The following is a 27,231-nucleotide window of genomic DNA, read 5'->3' as shown; positions in this document are numbered from 1 at the left end:
TCACTCCATTCCAAAAATTTTACTAAGTTGTGTTTTCATTTCATTCAAAATATTTTTAATATCTCTTGAGATTTCATTGACTCATGTTATTTAGAGGTGTGCTTTTACTCTCTTTGTGTTACAGGATTTTCCAGTTATCTTTCTGTTACTGATTTCTAATTATTAATTTTATTGTGATCTGAGAGTAGACATTGTATGATTTTTATTCTCTTTAATTTGTAAAATGTTGTTTATAGCCCTGAATGGGATCTAGCTTAGTGAATGTTCCATGTGAGCTTGAGAGAAATATGTATTCAGCTGTTGTCAGATGAAGTCGTGTAGAGATATCAATTATCTCCAGTTATTTGTTGGTGTTGTTGAGTTCAACTATGTCCTAACTGATTTTCTGCCTGCTGTATTTGTCTATTTCTGAGAGAGGTGTTGAAATCTCCAAGGGTGACAGTAGGTTCATCTGTTTCTCCTTGCAGTTTTAGCGGTATTTGCCTCACATAGTTTGATGCTCTGTTGTTAGGCACGTATACTTGAAGAAATGTAATGTCTTCTGAAGAATTGACTCCTTTATCATTATATAATGCCCTTCTTAATCTCTGATAACTTTCCTTGCTTTGAAGACTGCCCTGTACAAGATTAATGTAGGTACTTCTATTTTTTTGGATTGTTGTTAGCATGGTATACTTTGTTCCTATATATATACTTTTAATCTATATGTGTCTTTATATTTAAACTAGGTTTCTTTTAGACAACATATAGGTGGGTTGTGTTTTTCACTTCATTCTGACAGTTTCTGACCTTTAACTGATGCATTTAGACATTGACCTGCAAGTTGATTATTTATATAATTGGATTAATATCTACCATGTTTGTTACTGTTTTATATTTGTTGTCTTGTTCTTTGTTCCTACTTTTGTCTTCTACTTTTTTCCTGCCTTTTTTGATTTTAAGTAAGAATTTTATATAATTCCATTTTCTCTCCTTTCTTAGAAGCATATCAGTTAAAATTACTTTTTTAACCTTTTTAAATGGTTGCCATAGAGTTTGCAACTAATGTCTACTATCAAGAGTATACAACTTCATGGGTATTGTGTGTACTTCATAACAACAAAATAATCATTCCTTTTTCTTATCTCTAGTATCCTTGCTGTCATTAACTTCATATGCCATTAATTTCATATATAAGCATACATAATCATATATACAAATGCATAAATGTATAAGCATACATAATGAAATACAGTGTTGCTATTATTATTTTGAATAAACTGTTGTGTCTTAGATCAATTTAGAATTAAAAAATAAAAATTTTTATTTTACCTTCAGTATTCCTTCTTTAGTGCTCTTGCTTTTCTTTATATAGATCCAAGTTTCTGACCTATTATTATTTTCCTTCTCTCTAAAGAATATTTATTAACATTTTTTGCAAGCCAGGTCTACTAGCAATAAATTTCCTCAATTTTTGTCTGAGAAAGTCTTTATTTCTCCTTCACTTTTGAAGGATAATTTTTCAGGGTAGAGAACTTGAGACTGCTGGGCTTTTTTGTTTTTTTGTTTTATTTCTCATCACTTTAAATTTTCCACTCCATTCTCTTCTTGCTTGCATGGTTTCTGAGGAAAATCAGATGTAATTCTTATCTTATTTCCACTCTTGATATTGTGTTTTTTCCCTTTGGCTTCTTATAAGAATTTTTTGTTATGTTTGATTTTCTGTAATTTGAACATGATGTACCTAGGTATAGTTTATTTTGACATTTATCTTGATTGATGTTCTCTGAGTTTTCTGAATCTGTCATTTGGTTTCTGATAAAAATTTGGGGGCAATTCTCAATCATTGTTTTTTAAAAATATTTCTTCTGTTCCTTTCTAGCATTCTTCTCCTTCTGGTATTCCCATTATGTGTATGTTACACATTTTGTAGTTGTCCCACAGTCCTTGGTATTCTTTTCTTTCTTTTTCTTTTTTTTTTTTTTTTCAGATTTTGTTCTCTTTGGTTTTGGGTTTTTCAGGATTCTATTGATATATACTCTAGTTTACAGGTTTTTTTTCCTCAGCCATATTCAGTCTACTAATATTCCCATCAAACACACTTTTCATTTCTTTTACAGTATTTTTTATTGCTAGCATTTCTTTTTTGTTCTTTCTTAGGAATTCCATCTCTCTGCTTTTACATTGTGCATTTGTTCTTTTATGATGTCTCTTTTATCCATTAGAGCCCTTAACATAAGGGCTTAGCATAATTTTTTCTTGATAGTCAGATACCATGTACTTGGTAAAAGGAACTGCTATAAATAGGCCTGTAGTAATGTGGTGAGGTGTTGGGGAGAGAAAGCATCCTTAGCCCTGTAATTAAATATTAGTCTTTTAGTCAGCCTGTGCCTCTGGACTGTGAACATTTTTTCAGCCCCCTTAGGTGGGAGAAGATGACTATAGTTGACTGTAGTTGGATATTTCCCTTCTCTAGGTCAGTTAGGCTCTTAGAATACCTCAGCAGGTTAGGATTGGTTAACTAGTTTCTCCTGAGGGCAGGCCTCATTAACAGATTGCTCTGGTATATTTCAAGTTCATTTTCCTTTTCCTGGGAAGCCTGGGAGGATTTTTCTGATATTTATTAAGAAAACCTGGTTGATCTCCTGGAAATAAATCATACTGTTAATGTAGAGTCCTCTCTATGACAGGAGGGGTTGAAAGCACTGAGATTCCAGCAATTTGTCAGTTACAGTTCAGTTTTCCCTACCTGGGTGCTGTTTGCCACAGTGGTTTCCACTTGTGAGTCTCTGCTCTGATAACCCATGACTCCCTGTAGTTTGCTGTTTGTCTCCCCAATCTTGGGGGCATCGGTTTGCCCTGTTCTTCTCCTCTTTTATTGGATCCTAGAAGAGTTGTTGATTTATCAGTCTGTTCAGCTTTATTTGATAGAATTGATGGACTCATGGATTCCAGGATTTTTACTTTCAGAACCAGAAACCTCTATATTGCTTTGTTTTATCTCTCTCTTACTGCTGGTTTGCCCTGGATTTGAGCAGCATTATAAAAGTGTGCAGCAGAGTGAGGAAACTGAAGCACTAGCATTTTGACAGCAGAAATGAAAAGAAGAGCCCCACAACCAGAAATTATTGGGGAAATCATGGAAAGGGAAGAACTTTGGAAGTGGCTCACTAACATTGTGTGTGAATTCAGCTCTGAGCCATACCGTTGTGATTCTGATCTGAATCAGAGGTCTAACCATTGCATTGAAGCAAGATAAAGAACGAAAAGTCATTCAGGTTGGAAAGGAAAAAATAGAACTATCCCTTTTACAAATGACATGATTGTCTATGTAAAAAAATTCATAAGGATTAACACACACAGAATTCTAGTAAGCAAGTTCAGAAAATTTGCAAAAGACAAGTTTCTCATGCAAAAATAAATTTTATTTCTGTGCATTAACAATGTGTAGTAGGAAACCAAATGAAAAATACCTTTAACAATAGCTTCAGAAATTTAAATATTGAAAATATAAATGTCTAAAACATGTAAGGATCTGTGTGCTGAAATCCACAGATCGCTGATAAAAGAAATGGAAGTATTAAGTAAATGATTAGATATATTGTGTTTATGTATACGAAGACTCAACATAGTAAAGATGTCATTGAATTGATCTCTAGATTTAACACAATACTAACTTAAATCCTGACTAGATTTGTTTGTTGATATATGTGAGGTGATTCTAAATTTATATGGAAAGTTAAAGTAACTAGGATAACTAAAATGACTTTGAAGAAGAATAAAGTTGAAGGAATAATACTTCCTGGCTTTAAGACGTACTATAAACCTCTAATAATGAATACAGTATGTGATATCAGCAAGGCAATAGACACATGTATCTCTACAACAGAATAGAGTCTAGAAATAGTCCCACACACCTATGGACAATTGATTTGTGGCAAAGGTACAAAATCGATCTAAGGGAGGAAGGATAGTTGTATGCCAAAAAATGGCTCGACCTAAACCTCACACCTTAAAAAAAATTAACTCAAAATTAACTCTAAATGTAAAATATAAAACTGTAGACCTTTTAGAAGAAAACATAGGGGAGAATCTTGTGATCTAGACTAGGCAACATCATTTTAGACATGACAATAAAAGCATGTACATAAAGGACAAAAATTTGATAATTTGACTTTGACTTCATCAAAGTTAAAATCTTTTAGTTTGCAAAAGATGCAATGAAAAGACATGTTACAGACTGGAGGAAGATGGTAAAAAATCTTTACTTGACAAAGGATTATATCAAGAATATACAAAGAAGTCCCTTAAACTTTAATAGTAGGAAAACATAAAATCCAATTAAAAAAATGGGCTAAAACTTGAACAGACACTTGACCAAAGCGGATATAAGGATGTCAAAATAGCACATGAAAAGATGTTCAGTATCATTAATGAATAGGGTAATGTATATTAAAACTAGTATAAGATGCAACTACACACATAGTAGAATCGCCAAAATAAAAATTACTCATGGTGCCATGTGCTGGCAAGGATGAGAAGCAACTAGAATATATTACTGGTGGGATTGCCAAGTGTTACAGCCACTCTGGCAGTTTGGCAGTTTATTACAAAGTTAAACATACACACTTACCTTATAATTCAGCCTCTCTACTCATAGGTTTGTATTTATGAGAAATGAATGAAAACTGTGTTCACACAGAAGCCTTTACATGAATGTTTATAGTAGTCCTATTCATAATTGTTGTTAACTAGATACAACTCAAACGTACACAGACTGTGGCAATCCATTTATAAAATGAAATACTATTCAGTATTTAGAGGAATAAACTCTTGACATATACAACTACTTGGATGCATCGCAAAGGCAGTATGTTGAGGTCAGAAAGACAAACTCAGAAGGTTCCATATTATATGATTCAATTTATATGACATTCTTGAAATGTCAGAACTGTAGTGATAGATAAGAGATGAGTAGTTATTCAAGATTATGGGAGTTGGAAGAATGTGATTGTAAAGCTGTAAAGGGATAGGATAAATGAAGGTTTTCTTGGTGTGATGGAACTGATCTGTATCTTGATTGTGGTGGGTTTATACAAATCTACATATCTTCCATTTTCAGAATTGTACACACACACACAAAAGAAAAGAAGAAATAAGAAAAGTCAGGATTTTTTGGGTTTTTTTTTTTTTGCCTGATTATTTAAAAGATAATTAAAAATGATAGAAAATTCCTGTAAAGCCTGAATACCAAATAATTATTTCAGCTTTCTGTGTAGTCAGCTGTTGTAATATTTATTTTCTTTATTGGATAATTTTAGCACTTCCAGGGTATACTTTTTAATCCTGCTTCTGTTAAATAGGCTGGGCTTGGCTGAAAATGGAGCTAGCACCAGGATAAAGGAACTGGCCATTTGGCCTCCCTGCTGTGGCGTATTTTGATCTTGAAGGACATTAGAGGATGCATACATAGTTAAGGTCACACATGTGTCATTATAACCTCTCTATTTTACTTTTGAAATTTTGAACTTCCTAGGTGTTAGGAAGTTACATCATGAAATTTCTGAAGTATTCATGTATCCGTGGATTACACGTGGTTACTCTAGCACGTCCACTCAATTTTCATAAAGGGTCAAACACATTTAGAGCATTGGAAGTGGTCATTTTTCAATTGGGATTAAATTGTAAACTGATAGGCTTTGAGAGTTATTTCTTCTACAGTAGAGCCTTTTTAGTATATATCTATTGGCTATTTAGAGTTATGAATGGAGCTGATCAAAAGGCTATTTTGTTCTCAAACTATGTAAATACCGGTAGATACTCTATACTAACATATAACTATGTCATAAGAGGTTTAGAATAAATTCCTTTGGAAGTAAAAATTTTAAAATTTTATTTCCTATATAAGACAGATTTTGACATATTTCAGTCACAAGTTTATAAACTTTGACTTTTTGGCTATACTATATTTTGTCAGAAATAAAATAGGCTGATGAAACATAAAATCAAAATGTGTTACCAGAAGAAGATAAAAATGTGTAATAGCCTGATTAACTTTAAAATAGGGCCTTTAAAGAATACTCTTAAATAGCCATGACAGTGGTAGCAAATTCAGTTTATAAGGCTGCCTGTCTCCTTATCAGGCTGTAAGAAAAGGTGGAAATTACCGAGAGATTTCACAGCTAAGGGCAGGCTTAATGATTTCATGTGCTCCCAGTGTATTCCATCTGTCCTTACATTTTACTGTGCTGCATTTCACTGTTTTCCTTATTTGACTCTGCAGATAAATGTATTTTACTTATTTCAACATGTATCTTCACTTGATGTCCGAACTGATGAATGTGACAGTTTGTGTATCAGGTTCATTGCATACATAGGCAGGTAGGCAATGTTCTTTTAAGAGCTCATCTTCAGGAATACATTGTCTAAAAGTGACCGTTAAATGTACCTGGTTTAGAAACTTTGGTTTAGAGCTTTCTAATTTTGAACTGTGAAGGAATTTAACTCTCCTAACTTTTGTGAGGTTTTTTTTTGCATGTGTGTCACTAGAAATTAATTGTTTTGAGTGAGAAATTATCTTGAGTATGGACTTGAGTTGATTTCTTTTACAGTTTTGTTCCTGCTCTGATCACTCTCATCTCAGAAAAGTTTTCTAGTCAAAGAAATAGCATAGAAACAATGGTATTAGATATTATATATAATTTTAATCATCCTTTGCAAGATTTTAATGTATCTAATACCAAATTAAGCTACATAAAAGATGAAACCTTATGAACAAAAATCAAAAGATTTTCTCCCCTTACTGGTACCTTAATCTTAATGAAACTTAATCTACTTCTGAATTTATTCTGGCAATTACTTTGTCCATAGTGTTTCTTAAGATATTAAAAACATCCTTTTAAAAGGGGAGGAGATGTTGGATCTTGGGCAATCTTTAATTTTTTACATTATGAATTCCATTCTTCTCTGTGTATTTAAGCAGTTCGTCTAGCTGAGGTACTTGGCTTGTTTCAGTACAAAGCAGATTGAAAAGCCAGTTTCTGTATCCTAAGAACTGCCTTTGAACTGAACTTAAGTTACATATTCAATCTCAGTCATTTCAGTTATACATTAGGTCTGTCTTTATATTACATCTTTAAATAATCAAATACCTCAAAGATAAAAGTTTTAGGATCACATGACATGACATTAGTTTCTTTTAAAAAATAAATAATAGACAAACTGAAATGGATAAAGTTATATTAAAATCAAGTCAAAATTTATATATAAATTTTAATGGAACCTAAATATAGTACATATTTTTCATTAGAAACATAAATTAGTCATGTTCTTACATAGTTTTTAAATATTCTCAGGTATTTGTGGGCCAAGACTATGTGGTATTCTTTAATAATATGGACCAGAAAGCTCTAGAGAGATAATAAATATGCTAAGTCATTGGAGGTATTATTATACTATTTTCTTCATTTTTCCTAAGGCTTAGCCCTTTATGAGTATGTTACTTGAAATAAATACTATTTTCTAATTTAATGGGAGCTTTTTAAGAACTGGAAGATGGTAATTATTTTTAAGAATAACCCTATAGATTGTTAGTGTCATTTTCCTTAAAGGGAGACAGGATTATTAAAGACCCTTAACTATTCCTGAAGTAGAATTACTACGTATAGAACATGATATGTTATAGTAGTGTCTATTGAAAAGTTTAGCAATTTTACTTTATGAGATAAAAGTCAGTACACTTTTTGTCTATCAGGTAAAATATTCCATGAAAATCTCTTTCTAGGTATTGCTATACTTTTCAAGAGAATCTTCTATGTTGTGTATACTAGTTTTGGCTGACAGATACTTGGTTTTCGGTTATCCTATATACTTAGATCCTCTACAGATGAACTGATGTGTCTAGACAGGAAGTGGTATGTAGGAGATATAGGAATGGGCTGAAGTATCCTTTATATTTGCCTTTGTATCTAGGGGAGTTGGAAATAGGCAAGAATGGAGAGAAATTTTGTATGGCAGTACACAGAATTTTGCAAGTTTATTGTGAGCCCTGCAGCAATCCGATGCATTTTAGTTACTGGTAAGTTTGTTAAATTATGTTTGAAAATGTACCTCTTCGAAGATGGCCATCTATTTACTATTACATCCACCATGTCAAATATACCTATTTTAAAGAGTTTTTTTTGAAAAGATGTGGTATTGCTATTGCATTCAGTTTTAGGTGTAAATTTAAAATACTTTTGTTAGTGAATGCATTTGACATTTCAATCGTTGTCATAGCTAAAACCGAAGTGAAATTAACTTTATATGGGTAGCATAGTCATATGTTAAGATTTTGGAATAAAGTTAATATTTCTGATGTTGTAATGGAGCTCCACTGTGATTAGAAGTCTGAGCTAATTCCTTAGATATTTGAGAAAGAGTAGTCCTTCTGACATAAAAGAATAAGAAAATCCATGGCATCCTTGTAGTTTTATACAGTTCTACATAGGAGTAATTTATTGTAAGAAATATTTTTTGCATTTTTTTCATGGACCATAGGGACCATAGGCATTTCCAGTCTTTCTTTTTGGCAGTGCTGATTTTTAGGAATTTTAGTAATCTTTCCCCCTACATCATTAACTCAAGTGTAGGTAAGAATTCCATGAAAAGATTAGGACATTGTGTAATCTCTATGCAGTGGTTCTTTATTCTTCTCAAATATTTAGGCAGAAGTATTTTGTGCAGTAGTACCTGTGCAATTATTTGTGAAGTGGCTTTTACTATTGATACAATTCATTAAAAATGGACTAGATTACCTAATAGCTGTTCTTCTTTACAGAAACATTAAAAAAATCCCAAGAGATTCTTTGGTAGTTGTGTTTTATTTGTAAATGTCTAACTATAGAACGAAGTAAAAGAACATCATTGCCTTGTGGTACAAGTTTACTTTTTTTGTGTGGTTTAAAGAAATAGGGCCAATTAATGTAATTGAATTTTAATTTCCTGTAATGAAGTACTTTATTTCCAGATATACTATATTTTTTCTAGCTGATATCATGTAACCCATTAAACTATCAGTTTTTATAATAATGATAATTTTGCTATTGATTCTTTCAATGAGACTGTTTCTGATTTGAACAAGAATAGGCACATTATCAGAGAAATGTGTTGTCAATTTTATTGAAACCAGAAGAGCTAGAATAACTTGAAATAGAATCACTTTTGGAATTAATGATTTTCAAGTTTTCCTCATTAACAAATTTTCTTAATTCCTTGCAGGAATGAGTACTTGTGAATTTAAAATATATTTAGGAATTTGTGGTTTTACCCTTTCTTGTGAATATAAATAGGTAATTTAGGCTATATTACAAAGCACAGCAAATAGATATTTTAATTGCTGTTGAAGTTTGGCTTGTCATTTATTGTTATAAACTACAATAAGCATATACAATGAAGGAATATATATTTTCTTAATTAGGAATGCCATCATCTATTAATGCTGCTAGTTGAAAAATTTCCACTGTAACTTTGTGAAGTAATACATTATCAAAGCTTAATTCAATGCAATCATTTTTTCTTTCGTTTCTTTCTTCATTCAACAGACATATCAAGTACTTTATCTTTGTCTGGCACTTATCTTTGTGTGCTTTTATGTGTTTGTGTATACATTGTGTAATTAACTGCCATTTTCATTTCAATATTATACAGACATTTGTTTTTCTGCTCTCATGAGCTTTCCTGAGGGCATATATGGACATATTAAATAACATGTTGCATATTTCTCTGGATATTTTCTAAAAAATATAATTTTTTTTTGAAAAATAGGTCTAAACGAAAAGTTTATTTTAAAAACAGGTGTGTTCTTCCAAAGCAATATTGCATACATTTTTAAAATTCTCTAAGATAGTATGTTCTTCAAAAGAATATTATGATAAAAATCTTAATTGTAGAGAATTGATTTATTTGTGGGTGTGTTTCTTATGTTAGATTTACTTGAAGCAGATAATGTACGTAAGTGTAGATGAACTTCAGTGTTTGGCTTTGGAATATAAAAAAACTATGAATTTATGTTTTGATTTATGATATTTAATTTTAAAGAGATGAGAATAGTTTTCTCATGCTTGTGAGAAAATATATTCCTGTACAATATAAGGTATAATAATCATTGTCAGCAAAATAGAGATTAGATTTGAATTGGGTTGTTATCTTTTGGCATAATAAAATTCTAAAATGGAACACTGTGTTTATAATCAACATTTGATAATTACATAATGAAATTATCTGTACTTTACATGCAGTGCTACTCTTTTGGCATTCCTGGTTGAACTACTTAAAAGTTCAGTAGCCATGCAAGAACAGATGCTGGGTGGAAAAGGCTTTTTAGTCATTGGCTACTTACTTGAAAAGGTAAGTGATATGTATTGATGGTTTTATTGTATAGTATTCATAGCTGAACAACTGACAACCCCTAATTATATTTTTTCTATAGTTTCTCTTTTCATCGACTGCTCATTATTGTTGGCTAATTCACAAATATGTGCTTTTATGTTTTGCATTTAGACTTAAGTGTAGACATGGAACTAAATTGGTTGCTATAGAAATCTATATAATAAAGGAATTTTGAGTGAAGATAAAAACTAAAGAAATTTTTTCCCTCTGTCTTTAATCAAAGTTACAAGTATTTCCCCTTAATTCTTTTTTCTAGTTGTTTCTTTGCTATCTTTACATTCAAACTGATTTCTTAGAAGTTTTGTCAATTTTATTTTAAATGGACTTTTTGTTTTTGCTTAATTTTCCAATTATAAGGTAAAAAATCTTTATTTTGTAATAAGCAAAACATTAGTTTGTGATTTGTCTCTGATTTTAATATATCTGAGTATTTAAGGTAGCATTTCTGTAATCACTACATAATATAAACAATACAAATTAGATGGGTGTAATTTTCCCCATTTTGTGTCATTTGTATCTTGGTTTTTTTATGACCTTCTTTGCTTTAGTCACAATTGTACTAATTCTGATAATGAATCCTGGGTCTCATAAGAGTTTGGTTGTATCATGTGATTTCTTTTAAAAATTAAAGCAGGAAGTCATGATACAAATATTGGCTTTTTTCTTTCCTATGGAAATATCTGTCATCCTCATTAGCTCTCTCAAACCTATTCTTATCAGTTAACTCTAACATTCAGCTGTTCTTAAAATGGAACTATTTGAGAAATAATAGAGGTGAGGCCTCAAGTGAGAGGAATAAACTTATTTTTCCCCTTCGGAAATAATATTGAGAAGACTTTTGGAGATAGTTTTCTCAACTCAGATGGCTCTACCTTTGAAATCCTTGTAACCTGTCTTTGCTTTGAAATAAGTATTCTTTCTTGAAGGATTGGTGATTGAGGAGTGGTAAGTTACTAAGTTATTAAGATCATTGGCAGCATTTCTTTATTGAAATAATTTTTTCAGTAACATTTATCATTAAGGTATTTGGTTTCATGGAAAACTTTTTTTTTTCTATCTAGAGTATTAAGAATGATTTAGAAGATTTATGTTAAATTACATTTTACAAGAATTAGATATTATGAAATGCCTTTGTGATATTACTGTGTATGACAAGATCACTAATAGGAACTGCCCCTTGAATATACTTTTCATCTATTTACTGAGAGTTTATCAGCATATTCTAAAGTGAGCATTCTTTTACACTTAAAACTTAGCTTAAAATTAGAATTTTAGTGAGGGACACCTGGCTCGCTTCATCAGTAGAGCATTTGACTCTTGATCTCAGGGTTCCAGGTTCAAGCCCCAAGTTGGGCATAGATATTACTTAAAAATAAAATCTTAAAAAAAAATTAAAAAAATTATAAATTCAGTGAAAAGACTTTAAATCAAATAAAAAGACATATATTCAGTTCTTCCTCTTTATCAGAATTAATACCCTTAAAATTATATTGACAAGTTAGGTATAAAATGTTATCTCATTGTGGTTTTAATTTGCATTTTTGGAAAATTAGAATAAGATTGGACATATTTTCATATGTATTTATAGTACATCCACTTTTTCTCTTTTGTGAAGTAATTATTCATGTCCTTTGCCAGTTTGTCCAATTTCCTTTCAAGACCCCCACTCCTAGGCAACCTGAAATCTACTTTTCACTCTGATTTGGTGTACTCTAGATATTTCATATAAGTGAGATCATATATTTGTCTTTTTGTATCTTATTTCATATACCATAATGTGTACAAGATTTCATCCATGTGGTAGCATATGTCAGTACTTTGTTCCTTTTAATGGCTGAACAGTACTCCATTGTATGTATATAACACATTTTGTTTATCTATTCAGATGTCAATAGATGTTTGTGTTTTTTTCACCTTGGCTGTTATGAGTAATGCTGCTGTGAATGTTCATGTACAAGTTTTTGTGTGGACATATTTTTTTTTTCTTCGGTAGATACCTATCTATAAATTGCTTTGCTCTGGGTCCTACCGTAATTCTATGTTTAACCAGTTGAGACACTGCCAAACTGTTTTCCAAAGTGGCTCCACTATTTTACATTTTCATCAGCAGTGTATTAGGTTTCTAGTTTTTTCACATCCTTGCCAACATTTGTCAATTGTCCTTTTTATTCTAGCTTATCCTAGTGGGTGTGAATGGCATATCATTTTTTATTAATAATTCTGTCTAATCATGTTGAATGTCTTTTCATGTGCTTATTAGCTATTTGTATATTTTCTTTGGAGAAATGTCTATTTAGAAATTTTTCCCATTAAAAAAATTGTGATATTTTCTTTTCATTATTGAATTGTAGCAATTTTTTATTCTGTATACTAATCTTCATTTGATAATATGATTTGCAAAGATAGTCTTACATTCTGTAGATCATGTTTTAATTTACATTTCCTTGATGACAAATTAAGTTGAACATTTTCATACATTTATTGTCTTTTAGTAGTTACCCTCTTTTGGTAAATACCTGTTCAAAGTGTTTGCCCTTCTTCATTTGAATTGTCTATCATTTTCTTATTGATTTATGGAAATTCTGTTTTTATTGCAGATATGAGAACTTTGTTGGATATGTATCACGAATATCACTTCCTCTGTGGCCTGCTCTTTTATTCTCTTAATGACCTTTTTGATGAATGGAAGTCCTTAATTTTAATATAGGTCACCATTTCATTTTCTTTTATGATTATCCCATTTTAGATCCTAATGTATCCCAATGCCATGAAACTGTTCTATGTTTTCTTCCCAAAATTTTGTTTTACCTTTCACATTTAGATTTACAATCCATCTGGAATTGGATTTTGTATATGGCATGAGGCATAAGGGTCAGAGTTCTTTTTTAACCCTCAAATATGTAGCTAGCTGGCCTGGTACTGTTTATTGAAGATAACTTCCCACTGCATCAAAATTTGATTTTTGCCATAAATTTGATAACTGTATATAAATGGGATCTTTTCCAGAATTGATCTATTGTGGGTTTTTCTCTTTGAGGCAATACAACACTATCTTAATTTATATGCCTTTTTAGTGTATTTTGATATCTCATAGTGTGTCATCTATTTTTATTCTTCTTCAAGATTGCTTTGGCTATTCTTGGGTTTTGGCATTAATACATGTATGCTTGTCAATTTCCACCAAAAATGCTAGGATTTTCATTGTATTATATTGATATCTTTATATCGAATCTTCCAATTCATACATTTAGTATGTCCTTCTATTTACTTAGGTCTCTTTTGTAGTTTTCTATATAGAAAACTTTCTTTTTGCTAGATTTATTTCTAGATAACTTGAGGTTTTTCAAATGTTAGGTTTTTTTTACTTGTCATGGAAACATAGAAATATAATTGGTCTTTATATTGACCTTTTATATACCAATACCAATATTGCTCTTCTTCTATTAATTCTAGTAGTTTGTTGATTTTTCAGAAACATTTCTTTGTAGAAAATCTCATTATCAGAAAATGGCAGTTTTATTTTTTCCTTTCCAGTATTTATTCTTTTTATGTTTTTTCCCGTGATATTCCACTATCTAAGACTTCCAGTATAGTGCTGAACAGAAGTTGTAATAGTGAGCATCCCTATCTTATTCCACATATCATGTGCAAAGCTTCCAGTAATTAGCCACTAAGTATGGCATATGCTGTAGATTACTTTTAGTAGATTTTTAAATCAAATTAAGAAACGGTCTACTCCAAGTTTGCTTAGAGTTTTCTTTATCATAAACAGGTGTTGAGTTTTATCAAACACTTTTTCTGCATTGTTTGAGATAATTATGAGGTTTCTTCAAATTTTTCTTAGTTTAGTGAACTACATTAATTGATTTTGATATGTTAAACCACCCTTATATTCTTGGAATCCTATTTAGTCTTAGATCTATCCTTATTCCAATCAGTCTTTTTTCCTTAAAATAGCTCATGTCAGTGTCACCAGTAGTCTTATATTCTTAACATCTTAAGGTTCTCAGTTTTCATCTTATTTGACCTGTTAACATTTCAGTTGTAAAAGTTTTTCCTTCTTGAAATGCTTTCTTCAGTTGTATTTTGTGACAGTATTCTTTGTTTTCTTCCTACTACCTTGGTTTCCTGTTTTATTCTCTCCTACTAGTGCCTCCTCTTCTTTCTAAATTTTAAAGACTGATTTTCCTCTCAAATCTTTCATCCCTCAATTTTCTCTTACTTAATAGCATTTCCATTCACCAAGTAGTTCAGACCAAAAATGTTAATCCTTTTTGACTCTTTTCACACACTAAATCCATATCTTGCTAATTATGTTGTCTTGGTATCAAAACATACCCAGAATGAATGACTGCTTCCTACTTACTACCTTACTCCTTTTAGTATCACATTGATATCATCTTATTTCAAAAATCATCCTCTTTCACTATTGGTTATCCACAATCTGTTTTTCACTTGCAGTCAGACTAGTCTTCCCAAAATGTGTCAGATCTTACTGCTCCATCCTTCTAGAGTAAATTCACAATTCTCTTACCTTTGATGTCCTCCTTCTTACTTTCTCTGTTGCAGACACACTGGCCATGCAAAGGCCTCTTTGCCTTTCCCTTAAAAACTAAAGTGATAAGCATGAGTCCATCTCAGGACGTTTGCATTTTCCCATTGCTTTCATCATTCTTTTTGTAGGTATCCAATATGGCTTAATTCTACACTTCATTTAGGATTTTGCTTATGACACCTTATCAGAGAAGTCTTCTCTGATCACTCTAAATAGAATAGTACCCCTTCTTCCATAACCATCACTAACTATCTCCCTACTGTGCTAATTTTTTACAACACAATTCTGACTTCTTTTTTACTTGTTTATTTTTTGCCTCTTTTCACTGGAATGTAAGCTTCAGCTTCATGAATGCAGGGACAGTATCTTTTTTATTCTCACCTTACTGCTATGTCTTCAGCACCTAAAGAAAGAGTGCCTGCCTTAATAAATATTTGTTGGATTTAATTGAATAAGTGAAAAGCATTTGCATGCTTGTCTGATTACCTCAAAGAATATGTTTTTCACCTTCCCAGATGAATATTCACACTGTTTTATTTTTAAACATCAATTGCTGGGTAAATAGTATAGATAATAAAGGTTCCATTTTTATTTTATCATCAACAAATAATAAGCTAATGGTTAACTGTCACTTAGCTTTATCTCCTTGTCTGAGAAGGAATAACTTAGTTATCAAGGAAGGTAGTCTAATGTTAAGAGGCTTTCTTATTCATCACATTTAGACTATCTCATGAACAACTTTTGAGGTACTTTGTTTTGTTTTGTTTTGTTTTGCCAAAATATGAGTTTGAAGGAAACTTAGAGGTTGTCTCATGTATTCAATATTTTTGGTTGTTGTTAATTTAAAAAAATTGATTCAAAGTAGCTTAAACATTTAGGAAATATGCTTGCTAATGTAACTGGAAATCTAGCGACAGGTGGCTTATCAGTCATAGTCCTGGTGGGAAACATACAGCACACTCAAACTTGGTTATTGAAAAGAGTTTAATGCAAGGCTCTTTAAAAAGTTGTGAGCATTGTTAAGGGAAATCAGCAAGGTTTGCAGAGGTGAGAAGAGTGAGCATTTATCATAACTCAAAAAGAAAGTTACTGTAGTTCTAGGAGAAATTGTACCTGACCAGAGTATGGTCTTCAGTAAAAGAATATAGTGTATTGGCCTGAGGGGTGAAGCCAGGGTCCCCCCAACTTCATTTTCTTCCTGTCCTTTAATTTCCTGCTGATGTCTGTAACTAGTCAAACCCAAAGGAAGCCAATAGCTAGGGGAGCCTCCCAAGCACGGAAATAGGATGGGGAAAGTTGGGGAGTAGAGCAGTATGGCCAGTAAAACATATGCATTAATGTGGGCTTTAGGATTTGGTTGTCTGAGTCTCAATTATGTCATCAAGGACCCAGAGTTTTTCTGTATGTCTGCTCTGCCTCTAGACTCTGCCTCCTAGACTCATGATTTTATTTGCCGCTATAGCTACTATCCTTTGTGGTCCTAAGAAGGTTGCCAGGTTGACTTAGTGCTATAGGCTTTTACATCCAGGCATCCAGGTGGGGGGTAGACAGAAGAACTTCTTTCTCCCAATTACTGAACAACATCCTTCCCTCCAATTTGATTGCTCAGGTTAGGTCTTGACCTACTTTGAATTATTTGCTGCCATGAAAATTTTGATGAATCACTGTCTACCTGTCTCCCCCACACAACAGCAACACATAAGTGATTCATATTGGATTAGGCTTTTGGAGTTCAATTTTGGTGTCCTGGAAGGAGTAAAATGGATGTTGAGGATTTATGATGTACCTCTACTAATTAAGATAATTTCCCACAATTTACTTGATAATATAATGTATGTTCTATATAGAGAGAATGGTTTCTGCAATAAAAATGAACACTTCTGGTGATCCATTCCATTGTGGGCTGCTCTAAATGTGAGAAAGACCTCTTTTTACTGAATAGCAACTTTTCCCTATAACATCCATTGCTCCTATTTGATTTAGTTACTTCTGGAGTGGATGTTACAATTGTTTTTTTCCTAGCTTCTGAAATTCTATTTCCAGATATGTTCCATCACAATTCATATAGCACTCATCGTACAGATTATGTCTTCAGTCGTTACCCAAAAGTAATGTCATATAGTTTAAATTTCAGAGCATGCATTTTACAGATTTTTAACTATCAATTATACAAGTATAACTGTTTTTAAAATTGCTTTACTTTGAGAAATGAAAGCAAATATAAAAATAAAAAATATTTTAAAGCAATCATTCAAACTAAACACATTGAAACAGAGTTGGATATCTTCTTTTATCTTCTCTTAATCTATGCTTTGTCTTATCTGTCCTATTCTTACTCTGTTCTTGAATTTGACATGAATTCAGTTAAACATCTGCTGAGGATTATGGCAGGTACCAGACAGAAAAAAAAGATGAATAAGATAGTATCTTCTTTTATTACAGGAAAGAAAGATATATGAATAATAAACAGTAATGCAAGGCAGAAGGAAGAAATACTGCTTAGTGGTAAAGGTAACATGCTATTGAAGGGAACTTTCATTTTCTGCCTGGTAGGATTTTTGAGTAGGCCAATAAAAAACCACAAGTTTAGAAAGATATTTCCTAAAGATCAACTTTAGAATAAAAACTACCACCCAAGAGCTTAATTGCTATAAAAAAAACTGACACTTTTTTTTTAGTAATGTGGAAGGAAGGCCTCATGTGATGCTTCCAGCATATCTTTTTATAACAGAGCAAGTTAAAAATTTGTTTTCAAAATATGAATTACTTCCTCAAATGAATATGTTCATAATGGCCAATCTGATTTTATATTGCTTTAGTATTCTTTATAAACACATGACAATTTAATTTTTTTATTTTTATTTTTTAAAGATTTATTTATTTATTTGACAGAGAGAGAGCACAAGCAGGGGGAGTGGCAGGCAGAGGGAGAGGGAGAAGCAGGCTCCCCGCTGAGCAGGGAGCCCGATCCAGGGCTCCCAGGACTCTGGGATCATGACCTGAGCCTAAGGCAGATGCCTAACCAACTGAGCCACCCAGATGCCCCAGCACATGATGATTTTATAGGATAAAATCTGATCTCTGAAAATGTTTATCTAGGAACAGGATCTGACTCTTCTAATGTTCCTGAAATCATTATTACTGAATAAAAATATATTTATAATAATTATAAGCTATGTGAAATTCTATATTCTATATTCTCTATTATTACATGTTAAATATATTATATTATTATTATAATAATAAACTATGTGAAATTATAGCTAGTAAAGGAAGGGCTAAAGCTTTATATAACCATGATCTCGTTTTAATTTTATTCACCTATCTATGAATAAAATGTTCTAGAATTTAGAAGTATTCTTTTCATTAAAGTTCCTTTAAAGTGAGTGCTCAAACTTTGATTTTTCTCTTTTCTTAAAGATTTATTTGCTTTTGTCTTCCACCTTCCCCCCCTTTAATAATTCAGCTACTTTTTAGGATCATTTTTATATCTCCTTATAAAATTTTCATCTAAAGTTCTGCTCCTAGGCTTGATTTGAATTTTGTAGGACTATTGCTTATCTATTCACCACTGGTGTTTTGTCAAACATAAGCGTAGTAATAAAAAATCATTGGAGCCTTATCGTACTTCAAACTGATTGCTCCCTACTCAGTAAAACCTCTTGTTAATCACTTTTCCACAAATTTGCTCTCCTCTGTGTTTTTTCATGCACTTACTGACATCTAACTTGTTACATATTTTTTTTTATGTTATTATATGTCCCTCTCTTCTCCTCCCTTAGAATTTAAGTTCTGTGAGGGCAAGGCTTCTTCAGTTTTGTTAACTGTTCTTTCCACAGTTCCAAGGAGAGTCCCTGGCGAATAGTAAGTACCCTATGTATGACTAAATGAAAAGTACTGAATCTGCCTTTAAGTAAAGGAAATGGATGCAAGGGTTTTACAAGTTGAGGGAGCCTGGTAGAGAAAGCAGATGAAGCAAACTCATGTTGTGTAGGCAAAATTGACCCAAAGAAATATTTTGTTTGGCTCAAGGAAAAGTTTTCTAGTAATGAATTTTATTTCCTTTAGGTACCTTGGGCAGTTCTCACTACTCATTATTGTCTCCTACCATAAATGCATACATTGTTAACTGTTTGAATATTGTAATCATATGAGTTCGTGGCCCCTTGTGTAGAAGTGTGAAATGCACGGCATGCTTATGTCAAATTTATTGAGCTGCCCTTGTTAAGTAAACCATATGGGAAGTAAAATTGCTAAGACAGTTTAGTCCCTTTAGACCTAAACTATCCCATAATGATACTTGGACTTCAGTCAGTGGATAATGGAGAGAAAGGTGTGATGTGACCTGTGCTCTGGGGTTGAGTGGTAGGTGGTTCTTTATCCTAGGGAGGATCAAAAAGGATCACTAGATGAGGAAAAAAAGATTTGTATAGTAAGATATATTTTTGACATTTGAATTAGAATTATTGGCTTTTAAAGAACAGCATTTCCTCTATAATATTTTCATCTGAAATTATACTTAAGGTGGCATTTTCCAGTCAAAATATAATGCAAGCCTCATATGTAATTTTTTTTATTTTATTATGTTGATCACCATACATTACATCATTAGTTTTTGATGTAGTGTTCCGTGATTCATTGTTTGCGTATAACACCTAGTGCTCCATTCAATACGTGCCCTCTTTAATACCCATCACCAGGCTAACCCATCCCGCCACCCTCTGCCCTCTAGAACCCTCAGTTTGTTTCTTGGAGTCCATAGTCTCTCATGGTTCGTCTCCCCCTCCGATTCCCCCCCTTCATTTTTCCCTTCCTACTATCTTCTTCTTTTTTAACATATAATGTATTATTTGTTTCAGAGGTACAGGTTTGTGATTCAACAGTCTTACACAATTCACAGTGCTCACCGTAGCACATACTCTCCCCAATGTCTATCACCCAGCCACCCCATCCCTCCCACCCCCCACCACTCCAGCAACCCTCAGTTTGTTATTTAAAAATTTCTAGTAAAACATAGCCAGTGAAATTAATTTTAATAATGTATATTGTTTAACCTTGTATATCCTAAATTTTATCACTTCAACATATACTCAATTAAAAATTATAAAAGATATTTTGCATTATTTTTTATTCTAAATCTTCAAAATCCAGTCTATACATATTTATAACATTTATCACCTAGGACTAGCCGCATTTCAAGGGCTCAGTAGCTACACATGACTAGTGGCTTCTGTATTGTACAATGCGGCTTTAAGGTTTGGTTTGAGTTTTGGAAGGTCTGTCATTTATCTAAATAGCGTTGGTAGTAGGTTATGTATTGGTGATGGCAGTTGAAAATCTTGATGGGAGGTTTAGCATAGAGGTATTGTTCTATGAAGCTGTGAAAGCATAAGGTATCATCTAGAGAGAATGATTTTATGGAAAAGAGAAGCCAAATAAGTAAGTTTCAGCTGTTCCCATCTTTTAAGCAAAGGGCACTGGGGAGTAATCTGAGGGTCATGAAAGCCAAAAGGGACAGTATTTCCAGGAAAGTAAGATTTGCTTTTCATATACCATGGCTAAGTTGAAAGGTTTATGCTGAGTAAGATGCATGGCATTTGTCCATGTGCAACTCATTTGTGACTTTATAAAGAAAGGATTCAGTGGAATGGTGGAGTCAATTTATTTGCCCGTTGGTTTGGATCTCATGAAAGCACTTCTCTTTCCCAGTATCTTGTGTGTGTGTGTGTGTGTGTGTGTGATCATGATAATTAATTTTATTCTATTATAATTTCCTTTGAGATCTCTTCTTTAGTCAATTTATACAAAAATGGGTTGAAACCATTTTTATTCATAACTTATTTTATTTCTTTAGTTTGCTTTGAGAGTGGCATTATTTAACCTGAGTTACTTATCTGCAGTTGTTCTGGGAAGGGCTTCAGGTAACAAACTGTCATTCAGAAAATTATCTTAAAATTTTACGTTTCTGGGGGCACCTGGGTGGCTCAGTCGTTAAGCGTCTGCCTTCAGCTCAGGTCATGATCCCAGGGTGCTGGGATCGAGCCCCGCATCGGGCTCCCTGCTCGGCGGGAAGCCTGCTTCTCCCTCTCCCACTCCCCCTGCTTGTGTTCCCTCTCTCGCTGTCTCTCTCTCTGTCAAATAAATAAATAAAATCTTTAAAAAAAAAAAAAAAAAAATTTTACGTTTCTGAATATAATTAAATTTTGGATAGCAAAGGAAACATATAGTTCTATATTTAAATTATTAGGTATGGCATATGAAAAATTTATATGTACTTATTGTAAGTCAGCAATCTTAAAATTTGATATTCTGGATATTTTTAGCTTGAAAATCTTTTTTTTTCTTTAGTCATCAAGAGTTCATATAACTAGAGCTGTCCTGGAGCAATTTTTATCCTTTGCAAAATACCTTGATGGTTTATCTCATGGAGCACCTTTGCTAAAGCAGCTTTGTGATCACATTTTATTCAACCCAGCCATCTGGATACATACACCTGCAAAGGTATAAATTTCATTCTCATTCATTTTATTTTAGTGTAATGTTAATAAATTGTAGTTATGGATCTAAACTATGCAGTAGAAAGCATTTGGATTTTTTCAGCATATTTTATAGTCAGCCTGAAACAGTTGTATTACTAGAATCAGCAATCAAAATATTAAATATGTAAATATTAAAATAAATGAAACTGTAATTTAAGCTTGATATAATAACTGCATTCTGAAGTTAGTAGTTGTGATTCTTATCTTTCCAAGAAAGGATTTGGTACACTGATTATTAAGACTAAGAAAAGAGAAAATAATAGGTAACTAATTATATAATGATAATTACAATCATTGTGATTGTAAAATTGCTTATATTGTGAATATAGAGTTTATATCATGATTGTAAATATTATTTGTTTTAAAATAAATATATACATTGTTTTTTTATATATTAACATAAAATTTTTATTATTTTGCATACCTAAATTTAGCCCTGTTATATTCTAGTGGAAATCAGTAATGAGGGACATCCTTCATAAATGTGAGCTGCCTTTTACAGTTTTCAAATTTTCCACATAACTTTGGTTAAATTGTATAGGGTCTGACTTTTATTATTGTTTAGCATGTTAATTATGGTGCTAAACTCAAACTTTGTTCACTTTTTAAGCAAGATGTTTGACTTGTCATCTCTCTTACTTATATGGTTAGATTCTGATACTGTGGCAGTGGGTTAAGAAAATTTGGAATTATGTGAACTTTTAGGATATAAGACTGTGTGTATTTTTCCCAAATATGATATAGCTGACTCATGTTAGTTCTGTTCTTCTGAGCTGCTGAAATGTACTTTGATAAAGGGCTTTAGTCTAGGTAACTTTTTAAATAATTTGCTCTACCTATCAGTTACTTTTGATCAGTTAACTCATTTAAAATTATTTCATTGTTAATAGCTACAGATTACCTTTATTAAAATAAGTTTTATTAGAATGTGTTGGCTGTGGATTATTTTCTTTTAAAAATATAAATAATATTTAATAAATAGTTATTTTTAACCTCATAATAAATGGTTCTTTCTTCATCTTTACTAATTTGCATTTAAATTAGAATGTATATTTATAATATAAACACTTGAGGCATTTTAAATTTATTTTAATGCTCTGTTAATATTCTGTATTAGGTTCAGCTTTCCCTATACACTTACTTGTCTGCTGAATTTATTGGAACTGCTACCATTTACACCACCATACGCAGAGTAGGAACAGTATTACAGCTAATGCACACATTAAAATATTACTACTGGGTCATTAATCCTGCTGACAGTAGTGGCATTACACCTAAAGGATTAGGTAAGTACAACACTACCACTACATTCATTGTACTACTACTGTTTTATATCCTGAGTACTGTTATAGGCACCAGATGTGCACGGTTATGAAAATATCACTGAACTATTATCTTTCTTATATAGTAGCCTTGTTATATTGAGAAGTTTTTGTGGTAGAGAAGTTTATAGTTCTGAAATATTAAGTTATTTTTGGAATAAAGGCAGGTAAGAATAATATTCTGCCTTTTAGCCTATATGCTTGTTGTGGCTCAGGAAAATATATTCATAATATTAAAATCAGATGAAGTGCTAAGTAAAATAAGTCAAGCAGAGAAAGTCAATTATCATATGGTTTCACTTTTTTGTGGAACATAAGGAATAGCATGGAGGACATTAGGAGAAGGAAGGGAAAAATGAAGGGGTGGAAATCGGAGGGGGAGACGAACCATGAGAGACTATGGACTCTGAGACACAAACTGAGGGTTTTAGCGGGGAGGGGAGTGGGGGAATGGGTTAGCCTGGTGATGGGTATTAAGGAGGGCACTATTGCTTGGAGCACTGGATGTTGTATGCAAACAATGAATCATGGAACACTACATCAAAAACTAATGATGTAATGTTGTATGGTGACTAACATAACAAAATAAAATTAAAAAAAAATAAAGATGAAAGAAGAAAAAAAAAATAAAATCAGATGAAGTTGATCATGGCCAGTGTGTTCTAATACAATTGTTTCAAACCTTTGAGATAGTTACCTTTCTTTATATTTTCTCCCCAAACTTCACCCTTTATTCTAAGTATAGTAGAAACTAATTTAATACTTCATTTTGTTGTTTAAAAAATATTGCCAGGGCACCTGGGTGGCTCAGTTGGTTGAGCATAGGTCTCTTGGTTTCAGCTCAGGTTGTGGTCTTGGGGTCTTGAGATTAGACCCCACCTCCGGCTCCGTGCTCAGCGCGGAGTCTGCTTGGGATTCTCTCCTCCCTGTGCCTCTCTCCCAGCTCGTGTGCATGTGCATGTGTGTGCGCACTTTCTCTGTCTTTCTCTAGAATAAAATAAATAAAATCTTTAAAAAAATAAAAATAAATAAAAATAAAAAATATTGCCAATTCTCCTAATTATATAAAAATGCATACTCATCTGGGGCGCCTGGGTGGCTCAGTCATTAAGCGTCTGCCTTCGGCTCAGGTCATGATCCCGGAGTCCTGGGATCGAGCCCCGCATCGGGCTCCCTGCTCAGCGGGGAGTCTGCTTCTCCTTCTCCCTCTGTCTACCACTCTGCCTACTTGTGCTCTCTCTCTGTCAAATAAATAAATAAAATATTTAAAAAAAAAATGCATACTCATCATAGAAAATAAAATGATATAGAAGAAAAATATTATTCGTAACCCAACCCCAGGAATAAGAACTGTTAAAAGTTTGGTGTATGTTTTTCCACTAATTTTCATTGCATTAAATGTGTGAAATATTTAAACTCTTTTACAGAATTGAGATTTTCTTGATTTTTTTTCTGTTATCTTCTTGACTCTACATAGTAATCTAAAAGAATGTACCACTTACAAGTTTCCAAAATTTTGATTCTATAAATAATGCAGTGATCTATTCCTTTGTATATAATCATTTACTTCCATTTTTGATTTGTTTAAAATTACTGAGAGTAATTACTGTGTAGTATGTGAGAGTGCTTTTCTAAGCATACTAACAATAGCATTGAAAATTATTGTTTTATAAAAATCTTTTTAATAAGGCAAAATAACATTTCACTATTTTAATTTTCATTTATTAGCTTATGTTATGTCTTTTATTGACAGGACTTTAAAAATTGTGTTATTTGCAATCTCTTATATATAATTCTGTCATTCATGGCTTTTTCTATTGCTTTTAATCTTGATAATGCCTAAAATTTACTGAATGTTCACCATGAGTTTGAATCTACACTAAGCATCCTGTTAATTTTAATTAATCATTTATATATAATATAATTATATATACATAGGCATGTTTACACATACACATCGGACCTTATAACTTTGCTGTCAGTATCACGGTTATTTTGTAGGTTAGGAAACTGAAAGTTGGTACAAAGTAACAGAACTAAAATTTGAATCATGTCTATGTGACTCAGAGCCCTTCTCAAACACTACACTCTGATAGTTTTCTTTACCCCAAACAAATCATCTATTCGTACATATTCATTTCTGCTTCAGAAAATTAATTTCTAATTTACAGAAAGTTGCAAGAGTTATACAAAGAATTATCATAACCCCCACCATGTTTCCCAGTATTTTATATTTTACCACATACACTTTATCATGTATATATAGTCATATATACATGCACATATTTTTTTCTGAATAAATTGAAAATAAATTGTAGATGTGATACCATATTACCCATTTTACTGTTTATTTCCTAAAAGGCATAGTCTTAGATAAGCAAGGGCAACCCTTAAAATCAAGTAATTAACATTAATACATGCAATCATGTAATCCAAAGATTGCATTTAAATTTCACCAATTATTCCAATAATATCCTTTCCAGAAAAAAAAAAAATCTTTTCTCTCTGAATCTCAGCCAAGGATTATATATTGCATTTAGTTGCCTTGTCACTTTAATATTCTTCAATATAGAATGTTTTTTTTTTTTTTAGTATTTCTTTGTCTTCCATGACCTTGATATTTTTGAAGAATACAGACAAATTACTTTTTAGAATGTCCCCTAACTTGGATTTGTTTGGTATTTGCTCATGATGATCCAGGTTTTTCATTTTGGGTTGGAATCACATAGAAGTATACCAATTCTGTCACACTGTTATCACGTCAAGAGGCACATGACATGGAGTTGTTTTATTACTGGAGATGTTGCCTTTGATCATTTGATTAATGTGGTGTCTGCCAGGGTTCTTCATTATAAAATTACTACTTTCTCTTTTGGAATAATAAGTATTTGGTGAAGAAATACATTGAGACTATTTAAATATCCTGTTCTTCAACAAACCTTTGCTTACTGGTTTTGGTTCATCAGTGACTCTTGTCATAATTGATCTTTACTGTGATTGCTGCTAAATGACAGTATTTTCTGAGACATTTACCAGTTTGAATTCTACTACAAGAAGGAACTTGTTTTTTCTCTTCCATTTTTTTGTTCATTTTATATCAGCATAAATTTCATGGATTTCTACTTCATTCTGTTTATTATATCAATAGTTGGTACATTTTCTCTGCAAAGGGCCACACAGAAATATTTTAGGCTTAGGGAGCCATAAGGGCTCTGTTACAAGTAGTCAACTCTGCCAGTGTATAGCCAAAACAGACATAGACAGTATGTAAATGAATAGATATGGTTTGTTTCAGTGAAACTTGAAAAATGTTAAGGCTTAATGGATTTAGCCCAGCGACTGTCCCCTGGGTTGTATCATTATTTATTGGATGTTAAGGTTGTCCCAGATTTGGCTTGTAGGAGACCTTCACATGAGATCTTGGGTCTCTATGACAGATGTTCATAATTTTTTAGTGCTTGCTCTCTGCCACAAGATGTTTTTGGTTCATTTTATACTTACGCAGTCCTGGAATCAACCATTTCTCCAAAGAGCCCTGGTTTGTCTTGGTGGATATGGTTTTTGAGATTTAGGTGTTCGGTGTGCTTGTTGTGCTTATTGCTCTTTGAGTGGCATTGCTTCTAGGCATTCTGCGTGGATTTAGGAAAAACACGTTTATACATAGATACCTTTCTTTCCAATTTAAAACCACATGGTTCAGTGTAGCCTCAAACTTATTATATTTATAGCTTTCTTCCTTCAATAGTGAAAAATCTGGCTTAGGTCATCTTTAATGTATTTATATATTTGCTTATTCTACATTATGAAGCAATATTCTGACATTTGCACCATCACCGTCTCAGCTTTGACATTGCCAGTCAGCCTGACCATCCCCTCAACTCTAACTCTGCCTGGTCCTTGTCACCTCCTTCACCCTGATTGTTTCTTTGCTGCTGACCACACTCCTAGTCCATGTTGTCTCCTCACCCTTACCCTGAAGGTCCTGCCAGACTTAGTTCCCTCTTCGGCCCTGCTAGCATCTGGTGTTTCCTTGGCCTCTGCTACTTCCTCCCATCTCTGGGCCCTCAGGCCTGATTGGCTCTGGCTACCTCAAGGAGGAGAGGGAAGAAGCCAAAGAAATATATTTTAAAGAAAAGTGGCAAGAAAGTGGAAGAGAATTTCTTTTTCTTTGCAGTTTATTCTTTTTTAGTGTATCTTTTTATTTATTATTTTTAGTATATCTTTTTAATTTAACTTTTTAATACAACTGAAATTAACTTTGATATTTAGTGAAATGTGAGGCTCTGACTTGAAACATAGTTTTCTAAATAACAACTTTTTTCAGTACTATTTTGAACTGAAATGATTTAAGGACACTCTAAAGATAATTTGTACTACACTAGCTTTTCATTGTACTAATTCATATGCA

General features: G+C 32.5%; 1 protein-coding gene across 4 annotated transcripts in view; it reads left to right on the top strand.

Annotated features, from left to right (window-relative positions):
* NBEA (neurobeachin) overlaps positions 1-27,231 on the top strand; it is a 694,224-nt gene that overhangs the window by 157,096 nt on the left and 509,897 nt on the right. For all 4 annotated transcript variants that reach the window (XM_078070461.1, XM_078070460.1, XM_078070459.1 and 1 more), the window contains exons 11-13: positions 10,257-10,365; positions 21,311-21,463; positions 22,619-22,787. In XM_078070461.1, coding sequence (XP_077926587.1) covers positions 10,257-10,365; positions 21,311-21,463; positions 22,619-22,787 — 431 coding nt within the window. The remainder of the gene's footprint in view (positions 1-10,256; positions 10,366-21,310; positions 21,464-22,618; positions 22,788-27,231) is intronic.

The sequence above is a fragment of the Halichoerus grypus genome, chromosome 4 (assembly GCF_964656455.1).
Source record: "Halichoerus grypus chromosome 4, mHalGry1.hap1.1, whole genome shotgun sequence".
NCBI lineage: Eukaryota > Metazoa > Chordata > Mammalia > Carnivora > Phocidae > Halichoerus > Halichoerus grypus.
The sequence above is the reverse complement of the archived record's forward strand: the minus strand, read 5'-3'. Positions and strand labels throughout refer to the sequence as shown.